The sequence below is a fragment of the Limulus polyphemus genome, unplaced genomic scaffold (genome assembly GCF_000517525.1).
Source record: "Limulus polyphemus unplaced genomic scaffold, Limulus_polyphemus-2.1.2 Scaffold5328, whole genome shotgun sequence".
Classification (NCBI taxonomy): domain Eukaryota; kingdom Metazoa; phylum Arthropoda; class Merostomata; order Xiphosura; family Limulidae; genus Limulus; species Limulus polyphemus.
The window spans coordinates 36,893-48,210 of record NW_013670938.1 but is presented as its reverse complement, the minus strand read 5'-3'; the positions used below and the strand labels follow the sequence as shown (position 1 = coordinate 48,210).

At 31.2% G+C, this 11,318-nt stretch overlaps 1 protein-coding gene across 2 annotated transcripts in view; it reads right to left on the bottom strand.

The window, feature by feature from the left end:
- Positions 1-2,616: 2,616 nt before the first annotated feature.
- Positions 2,617-11,318, bottom strand: part of LOC106472428 (protein artemis-like) — a 44,972-nt gene continuing 36,270 nt past the window's right edge. For both annotated transcript variants that reach the window (XM_022401001.1, XM_022401002.1), the window contains exons 6-8: positions 9,827-10,033; positions 5,803-5,920; positions 2,617-4,693 (exon numbers count right to left, since the gene is read on the bottom strand). In XM_022401001.1, coding sequence (XP_022256709.1) covers positions 3,198-4,693; positions 5,803-5,920; positions 9,827-10,033 — 1,821 coding nt within the window. In that variant the 3' untranslated portion in view covers positions 2,617-3,197. The remainder of the gene's footprint in view (positions 4,694-5,802; positions 5,921-9,826; positions 10,034-11,318) is intronic.

Below are 11,318 nucleotides of genomic sequence, written 5' to 3'. Positions count from 1 at the left end.
AATATATATTTTTAACCTTTAAGAGTTGACACATGGTTTTAATGATGATGACAAAACCTTGTCGAAACGTTGTACATTTGCTGTCATGTTAAACTTATATTAAAGTTTTTCTTCATTACCCATTTAAGCCGTCTCCAGCCATTAAAATGTCTTAGTTTGGCAGAATTATAATGGTGATTGTATATTCCATAATGTTCTAAAAAATGTGTATATGGCAGCATATTGCACTATAACACCTACCCATAAGTGTTTTGAACAAGCTGTTAGTTATATAGTACAGTAATGCGAACATTGCCGTAAATTAATGTGAATGAGTCTTAATAGGCCTATATTTCCTACAAAAATTTACCCTTACCCTGAAACCTCATTTATTCCTACAAGTGTTGCATAAATTATTCTCAAATAAGCAAGCTCTGCAAATGTAGTGTTCTGTGTTTCTGAGCCATCTGAAAGTCTTAATCAAATCAACAATTTTAAAAATAACCCACTCCTGACATTATAAATTTTAGCTGTCTCACCCCTGAACTACGTTTAACCACACTGAAGTTAACTAGTCTACATTCTTGTTACCAATCCAACCACCTAAAAATTTTATATTTAAATAAAATAAATGATTTCACAGTTTAGTGATTATAGTAAAATCCCTTATTGACTAATAACTAATATTGCTTACTAGTAGATCATGTCTGTAGTTTCATGTAATTAATTGCCAATTGAGATAACTTACTAATGTATTAAATTTTTAGCAGCTACCAAATAATAACCCCCCTTTGACTCAACGGGAAATCTGAGGACTTATAATGCAAAAAAACTAGGACTGAACACCTGCAGTGGGCATAGCCTACTTGCATGAGATTGAATAGATGATAGACAATGAAAAATACTTAATATAAGATGATATATATCTGGGGTTATAACTAGGTGCCAAAATTGTATTCATGAGTTTTGTGGTCCCACCAGGAAGTTTAGGGGGACTTCTGTTGCTTTATAGAGGAAAGTTTTGCAATGTTTGGACTATAGACAGTTACTCTAAGGTGGATGTATGATGAATTGTTTTCATTTGTCAGCTTGATCTATGATTCACTGCAGAAAGCAGCCATTTACACAGGATTTTCTACAAGTTTTGCAAAATTACAGTATGGTAAGGTTGAGTTTATTGGCATGAATGAGATGCAATATATGCTCCAAAAGCTTTCATAGACAAAATTTGCCTGCTTTCCTAAACTCATAACAAACATAATTACTTGGATCAGTATGTTGTTGTTGTTTGTTATTGAGCACAATGCTACACAAAGGGCTATCTGTGCTCTGTCCACCACGAGTATCGTAACCTAGTTTCTAGCAGTATAAATTTGCAGACATACCGCTGTGCCACTGGGGAGCTGGATCTGTTTGTATGCTACAGATTTAGTAACACATGCTACTTCATCAGTAAGTAATTGGACAATCAATTATCTTGGACATCAATACATAAAACAAACAGTTCTTCTGCAAAAAATGTTAAATAAAAATGTCATAATTTGGTGATCATGGATGACATGATCTCACATGACATGTTGAGTTCCAGAATCATCTGAATTCAATCAGCCCTACTACACAATTCACTTTAGAAGTTGAAGATGAGGGTTGTTTAAACCTTTTATATGTTTCTTTAAAAAGAGAGAGGGGCTATCTGTCTACTTCTGTATACAGGTAGCTATTCTCAGTTGCCATGGCGCTGCATGTGAGATCGTGTCATCCATGGCCATAACAAATGTCCTCATTTTCGTCTTTTGTTTATAGGACTATTAATGTTTCATCATATGATGTGGATTTGATGTTAGAATTAACGTATTTAAAACAGGTAGCGACTGATAGAGGGGTATCAACCTCAAATTTCTGGATGTACTAAATTGCAGATAACAACAATTGAAAGTAGAGAAAGAATATGCTTGCCTCATGTTTCACCATGGTCAATAAAAACAGGTAATGTGTTTAAGCAAAATATGAATTGTTAAGTAACATTTACTTCTCAATAAAAATTAAGTCATATAATTAATGGTTTGAAAGATAAAACTGAATTAAAGGATAACGTGGTATATATATAATTTCATGTACTTGTGGTCTAAGTTATATTGGACAGACAAGTAGGAACTTAAAATTTAGAGTAAAAGAACATCAAAATGTGGTGGATAAACTAAAAATGGGTGAATTGGCTTTGGCAGAACATGTGGCAAATTCTACGTGTTATTGAGTGGGATAATGTAAAAATACTTAAACGGGTAACAGAAAAAGATGAACTAAATATAAGAGAATCCTTAGAAATTGTTAAAAACAAAATGAATATAAATAGAGATTTAGGCCTAGGAGCCATGGAAGTAAACTTTTGGAAATCATTGTTGTAAATGGCACCATTGTAAAAACATGCTAGTTATACATGAACATTAGGTTTATAAGAAACTTCATGTGTACTTCGTGATTTATTCTCATGAAGATGGTGGAATTATTTCCACCGAAACATGTAGTTTTTAAAGTTTATTTTAACTTATATCTTTTAAACTTTACAAATAAATGATTGTACAAGTAAAAACTCTGATGTCTCATTTTATTAATTATATCTAAAATATCTTGGGCATGTTGTGAAAGTCAATTGTGCTTTTTTAGTTTTTAAGTGGACATAGCACTATTACAATGTGAATCATGTTTGTAATCCCTGATGCTTAGCTATTTATTAATTAGCAGTAGTTTGAGACTTGCTGACTTATCTGATATACTGTTTTCAACTACATCTCACTATAAACATATAGAGAGAATTATTTGATAAAAGCTTCGGTGTGCATCGACTTATAAGATTAACTATTGGCACATACTCTTAGGACCCCCTGGGGAATAACAAAGGAGGTCAATGTTTGGATCTGACACCCCATGTAACCCCCAGTGACCCCATGTCTTGAATGGATACATCAGCTAATATATAGAGACAGAGGGCAAGAACTGTTTGCAATAAGATCAGTACAAGTTTACAATAAAATAGCCCATTAATATTAAACATACTAAACTAATAAATTCTGTCTTAAACACTCATTTCTGTCTACAAACCATTAATTTGATTAGGATTCAGTTACAAAAAATAGCTTCAAACAATGATACTGAAATCCTAATTCATTACCCTTCAAGAAAATAATACTTCAAAAAACAAACAAACAACAACATAAATGTTAATCAAGTAGATCATTTGGGGGTGTTTCATCTAAAATGATGAGAGGAATTTCTTCTGTTTCACACAAGGTAGACTCCTCAAACAACTTTCTCTTTTCATTCACAGTTAAAGGATCAGTCATTATAGGCCAGACTTTGTCTGGTGTTAAATCTGAATCATCATCAGTACCTGAAGAACCAACATCTGATAAGATAGGTGATCTTGTACATTTTCCAGAAGAGCTGAATAAAATGTCTCTGAACAAAATGGGACACTGTTTGCTGTCCTGGTTGGATAAACTGGAAGACAAGTCATATTCCACAGAAGAGCAAGATTTTATAGTACTTTCACTACAACTAGAACTATCTACAACAATAACATTTTCAGCAGTACTGGAGCTAGTTTCTCTATTTGTAAGTTTCTTGGATACATATTTACCTTTGGAGGATTTTACATGTCCAAATGAATCAGAACCATGCAGCTTACACAGTAACATATCATCTGAATCACAGGTATTATTATTTTTAGTTTCATACGAGTTTTCTGGTTTTAAATATTTATTATCCACAGAGTTACTGCAATTTAAAATCATTCCTTCTTTATTGCTCCTACCATTATCACATATCTGCACTCTATGCTTTATGGGCAAGTTGGTTTCTACAAATAGTTCATTGTCTGAGGTAAATGTGGAATTTTTAAGAGTCTTGTTAGTGTTAAACAGTAAGTCTGACTTCATATTTGTGAAGTCAGATACAGAATATTCAGAAGTCTTTTTTGAGTTAAACCTTGATTTTCCTGGCCTTGTTACTGGGCTAAGCAATGACGCTTCAGTGATCTTTCTTGAATCAAACACCAAGTCTCTAGTGTCTTGCGTTGAGCTAAACACAGAGTCCCCAGAGATTTTTCTTGATTCAGACATCAGATCTTCATTGGCTTTTTTTGTGTTAAACACCGAGTTTGTAATATTTACGGAGGAAGACAATGACTTTTCCAGAAATTTAGCTTTTTTTGACTCAGAAACTAAGCATTCAGGTATCTTTACAGAATTGAGCAAAACATCTTCTGAACTATTTTTTGATTTAATCTTTAATACGTTTTCATAAATGTTTCTACTGTTAAACTCTGAGCCTTCCAGGTACTTTGAATTAAACAATATATTTTCATGGGTTTTCCTTAACTTGATTGATGAGCCTTCAAGGGTCTTTACAGAGTTAATTGTTGTTTCTTCAGCTTTCGTTTTAGGAACTTCTTTGGATTTATTGCACACACTACATGATTTAAATATTTCTGATGAAACAAATTGTGGCTTTTCTTCTGACTCAGAAAAACTGCCACTCAAGCTGTACTCACTCAATGAATCATTTGGTTTTTCTTTTTCTGTATGTTGGGAATCTGTGATATCAGAAGAAGACTCTGAAATCTGTGAACTATGATGATCTGTTTTGTAGATGTTGTGGTGAGATATGTATTCTTGTTTACCTTGTAACATTAGTTGCTTTTCACAAAATGGAATATCTAAAAAGAAATACAAATGAATATAACATACACACATGTACCGTTAAAATACTATAAATTTCAAGTAAGAATCTAAATCAACTTTTGGTTATACTTATAATAGATAATAAGCAGATTCAGCTCTATAACTTGTTAAAAGAACAACTTTGAATGGGATAACAGCAAACAGTTATAATATGTGGATTCAAAAGTTTCCAATTTCTACAAGTTACAAGTATAACAGTAATAGTGGAAAATATATTTCACGTTTTAATGATAAGAATATTTGAAACACAATATATATATATATATGAGAAAGTTCAAAACAGAGTAGAAGGTACTCATTTAAAATCAATGAGATAATCTTCAAGGACTTCCAGTTTCTTCAAAATTACTTAAGAGAATCAAAGTTTAACTTGAAGTGCAGTTAACTGTTCTGATTTCAAGAACCTGCTTTTTATGCATTTTGATATTCTATCACTAGATATAATAGATAATACACACATTAGCTAACTATTTATATCTCATTTCTAAGTACAATAAAAATGCAGTATACAGGACAACAACACTTTAACACTAAAATATAAATCATGAATGAGTGAATTAGTTAAAAAATCAAAGGTAACTAATTCACTCATTCATGATTTGAGTGGCTACTTGGTAACCATTTATTTTATTCAATAGGCTATCCAGTTATACAAGTTAGTAAGTATCTGATGCAGAAGTAAAGGGAAAAATTATCTTACACTTGATTATTATTGTATCAACTTGTTTGAAACAGGTTTCCCTTGCAATGGCCTTATTTCTAATATTGGATTATGAATTAATATATTTTCACCTCTTTAAAGAAAATATTCAGCTAGCCATCATTAGAAAAAACAAAGAAAGTGTTGTAATAAATGAAATGTATTATCAATCTGAATATTGTATGATGTTAATATCAGAAGTGTTTATTTTAGTTTTCATTTTATGTTAAAAGGGAAAATGAAACATGACACTTTTGGATGTTGTTCTTCATTAAATGTTAAAAATAGTGATAAAAACAGTTTATTTAGGTTTCAACTATGAGGTAATGTAACCTATTTTACTTCCAGAGTAGACTTGGGCTTGAGAGAGTAAAATGTACTAACTTTTTATATGTTTAGAACTGCAAAGCTTCCCTAGAGGAACATGCTCTGGGGCTGATTGCTCAGAATCATGTTTCTGGAGTTGACCTGAACGACAGAATGGCTGCAACCACCTTACTATCTAAGAGAAATAAAATGAACACTTATTTTATTGTTTTGTTTACCAAACCAGCCAAAATTTATAATATTTGAAAACGAGATGGCTCAGATTGTAGGAGACGAAATAAGCAAAGTGAAAAGTATGATTTTTCAATTCCACCTTCAAATTTTGAATTAGCTTCAGTCTCAAAAAAAATTTAAGGCATAGTTTTTAGAATCAGAGATTAATTAATGTCAGATACAAGAATAAAAACACAAATGGAATTTTGTTATACGTTTGAATAATGTTTAATTATTTCGTCTTGTCAGAAGAGTGAACTAGAAATACATAACTTTAGGGAAATTAATATTTTACAAATTTTGATGACAATTTCCTCTGAATGGTCATGTTTTATGAATCAACTGTTGTAGTGTGATGCCAAGAAAAATATTTAAACAAGTTTGTTAAAATATTAAATTTAGATGGCATAATTTCAAAAATTAAATTCAAATGTCTTTAAAATTGTCAAAACTTACAATAACATGACAGAGAGCAATACCATGTCTCTTCAGGAGATGTATAAGTATATATGATCATGCTTAGCATTTAAGTTTTTTAGAGTAATCTTAACCAATGACTTAAAAAAACTTTCTAGAAAATGTATCTTCTGTCAAAAAACAATAGATAACAGAAATTTAATTCACCATTAACTAAATTTGTACATTTTTAGAATTAAAATGAGCTTCAAACAAATACTGTATGCCTTTCCTTGTTGAGTTTGCTATCATGTTGTCACAAACATGTGACTTAAAGTCCCAAATGTCCTTGATGCAATACAGAGCATGTGTCCCAAGCCTAGTCTCAAACCTTTCACGAATCAAAACGAAAATATACATAAGCTCTGCTTTCCCAGCATAATTCAAATTTTTGAAGATGCAGTCATAATGGAATACTACATGTAGCTCAACTCTAAAGAGATGGATGGGAAAGTGACTGCTTGAAAAAGATTTTAATAATAAATGTAAAATGCAAGTTAACTAGTCTTACATCTGAAATACTGAAAATTGAAAAATACTGGGGACCAGGGAGAAATAAGATTTTACTGAAATACTTACATGTTACTATATGTTACATGGCAGTAAAATAATAGCCTAGACCATGATTAGGATGTAAGCAAACAGAGAGTAGAACACAGGAGCTTATCTCTATGGTTCTTGGATGGATGCATCCCACTTTGAGGGCTAATTGCACCAATGAATTAAAACAGTTATAGAAAATTAACTTGTAGTCGAGAGTTAAAATTTATTCATCAAAAGATTATATATTTATTTTTATAAATGATAATAAAAAATCACAATTTTTGATTTTGGGTTGATTTCTGTGCTATCCAAATGACATCATTTGTTCCATCAAATTAGTCTTGAATAAAATAGCATTAATTTGTCCCTTGTAACTTCAATACAAGTGTAGTTTCAACAATTTTAGCCAATCACAGGTTATCAACCTTGGCTGTGATGGTGTTATGTAATCATCTATATCTCAGCTTTGAGAATAGACTGACTAGTGAACTAAACATGTTACTAAAGCTCTTTTTCACGTCATTTCAGCTGTACAAGCCAATATGACTTCCACTTCAATGGAGATCATGTATATATCAGAAAAAGTGATAAAAGCTTAGTCTGGTGATATGTTGGTGGAAGAAAAGGTGTTTGTGAACAACTTCTGCCACAATTGTGATCTTGATATTTCAGAGTTTGCATTATCATTTTATACTTCAGTTCAATTATGATGTTGCATTATGATAGGAAAATAAATACTTTTTGTGGAACAAAATTAAGTACGTTGCATCATTTTTTACTCAACAGTATCAAGTAAACTGCTTGAATGGCCGTAGAAAATCAGCAAAAAGAAATGTCACATATATATAATGATTTAAAAAACTTATTTCATAAATTAAATCTTCTCAATTTTTGTGTTATGAAAAAGTTATTTTTATTGCACTTTTGTTATGGAATCAAACACAGATAAAATTTAGTTTTTAAAATGAAAACCTTACGAATATGGGTTGATAAAAGAGAGAATTTCATGACCATTTTGCAGAGTTACATTAAAAATTTAAACAACTTTATTAAGAATTCATGTGAATAATGTCCATAACCTTGGCATCAAAATATAGTTAATAAATCAAATTTTCATATAAGTTTTAATTTCTTAATTTCAAAACCAAACATATAATTAAATTCTCAATCTTCATATGTATTATATGACACTTTTTACGCTCCAAATTGCTCATTCCTTCCACCCCTACTTGAACTTTTTAATTTTGATACAAGTTACATGGCTATACAGTGTAGGTAACACTTAGACATTATCTAAATTTAGTCTCCAATATTTATATATATAAACTACAAAGTCAGGCCCACATGCCAAATCTCCTATCACATTCTGTCTTTCAAAGATGTCAGTAATCCTCCCTAACATTTGTTATTACACCTATATAAAAAGATTCAGTGTTTGTGCATGTCACATAAATCTTACTAAACCACTGGTCACACTGACTTCTAAGTGGTACCAAATGAATCGTCTTGGTCCTGACATTTGCACAAAGGTAAACTTTTTCACCACACTCCTTAGGGAACCCAGGTATATCACAAAAGTATTTTCATAGGATTCTCCAAAAGCAGACTCCAAAATTGGCACTGATTTACACTAGAGCAAGTAAATAAGTAGGCTTATTAATTACCTTGATTAAAAAAAAATTAAACTTGCATTATTGCACCAATAATCATTAAACTGAAATGGTGCAAAATGGTAGTTCAAGTATTAAATTTCCATTATAGCAGCCCTGTAAATGTGGGCCACAGGCCCATGGGTTCTCTACTTATTTATAATGAATAAAAAGAGAAGATTTTAATTTACTGAAAGATATATCTATATAATACTACCTAATTCTGATAATAGCTTTTGAGTTATTTGGCCTACAGGTTCAAAATTGCTATTGCCAAATTCACCTTGAACATGGTAAGGGTATTATTTTCATGCATTTATAGCTTAGTTAGAAAGCCAAATAAATTATCATACTTATAGGACATTGTATTCTTTCTGTATGTTATTATTCATGTTCTAAGTTGAATATTTGAAATAAATAAAAATTCAGTAAAGTACTCACAGCAACTACACCACACATAGGTACTGAAATTTCTTGTTTGTTTATGTAAATTTTTTATTATTATTAAAGTAACTAAAATGCAAAAATTAAAATCTTATTAGGTCATGTAAAAAAATAAACAAAAAAATATTCTTTTTAGCAATAACGATAAAAATTGATAATGAGTGTGTATAGAAGACTATAAAATGTATGCAGTCATAAAGAGCTAAAACCAGACCAAAATGGAGGGCTATAAACTGACAAGTCATTCCCAAAATGGTAAAGGAAATTTTGAGTAGAGAAACGAATCATAACATGTAAATGAGTGCCTAAGATATCCATTTTTAAGATCCAAAAACCATAATATAGGAATTTACTTAAGAACCTTAAATTTTCCATCTTGAAATGAATGTCTATATAACAATTAAGATGGGACAATTCTACTACCTGTCTCTAATCTCTTAGTTTCTTTGGGACGATAAGGAGATTGCAATAAATTAGAATGTGGGGAAGCATGAAGTACTGTTTTAATAGCCACTTTCTGGTCCAAAATTGGAATAGAAAGATCATATGGAAAATAAAATGAAAAAGCCAAAACAAAATCGTACAATCTAATTAACCCAAGGGTTTTACAGATGAACACATAACTTTGAGTCACATGCTTGTTGACAGCATAAGATAAAACTCAAGAAGGAAAGGATTTTACTATTTTAGGGTAAAGACTATATAATTTGAAATCTTGCTTTACATAGCTGATAAGGCTGACAATTGTGCAAGTATTATTAAGTAGAAGACCATACCTCTGACACTGTTGACCCTTTGGGTACAACATTTGGATAGACATTAATTGGCTTCAAATGTCTAATCAGATCCTGTATCTCTGTCAATGAAGAATGCATTGAATAACATACTCGGTAGAAATTTTGTCTGGCACTGTACTTAATACTCTGGACAGTAACATGATGAGCATACCACATAGCACAAAGCTTGATTGTTAGTACCTCCATCTAGAATTATGTAACACATATCATGATACATAAAATTATTTTTCAAAAACAGTAATAACTTCAACTGGCTGTAAGGTAGTTTTTAAATTTCTCTATTTAAAGAAAATACAAAGTACTATAATTAAATAATAACTTACCGTAGTTCACCCAGCTGTGAAAGAGTACTACCTATAATTTCAGAAAATAAAGTAACACAACTTTTAATAAAATACAGCATTAAAAACTGGTTGTAGATAGTCAATCAATGTTAATCACATAAGCCAGACATGAGATAAGCATCAAGTTGTTTCATTGTAGCATAAACCTTTTAAACTCACTGAATAATATTTAAGAAAACCCAAAACAATATTTTACAACATACATTTCATCACCGAACAACAAAAAATAAAAACAAAATTATAATTCAAACTGACAATGTTATATTCTTATCCAGTTATATTCAATATAAGTACCACAGGATAAACAGTTTGAAAATTGACCTATACTTGATTCTGTCAGGATTTTAAATAACACTTGTCATTTAACTTTTATCATTGAAGAAAAACCTGTAGATCAAATTATTAAGTAAAATATATAAATATTCAAAAAACTATACTAAGCTTACAATGTCAGGAAAAGCATAACTGTGGTATTTTCAGTTAAACTGAGGTCCTGAGAGTCTATGCAAGACCAACTGCAAAATAATACTGAATTCTGCTAAAACTGACTTTGTGCTAAATAAAAAATGGACTGGATACAAAGTTTGATAGACAATGTAAAGTTTTCATTTAAACACAAACACAGCACATGTACTTGTGTTGACTGCTGGACACTCACTTTTACTTGAGTTGTGAACTGATATTTGCCACTACAACATAAAATAGCTAATATGGCCAATGCACTGTAAGGGCCCAAGGTGATCCCATATATGTGTTGAAAAATAAACGTTTTAAGAATCTCACACATGCCAATGAGAATGGTTGATGGTCTACAAGAGGGCAGCAAAAACCTTGGGCAGTGAACTATAGACAACAAAATGTCCATCAAACCAAGTGAAGCCTGTTGGATGTTGGTTACCAGATCTTACACAGAAATATTTCTCCTATGCTGGCATTTGCAGACAGAAGAGTTCCACATTGGAACTCTGTCACTATTTTGGTGTTGTAATGGACAACAGACTGACAATGTTGAACATTTTGATCACCTGCAAGAAAAATCAGCAGAGAGCCTTACCTTTCACAAATATTAAATGGCCTTCAAAAAGTTGACGACTCTACATGTTCGACATACATCGTCATCCTCAGAA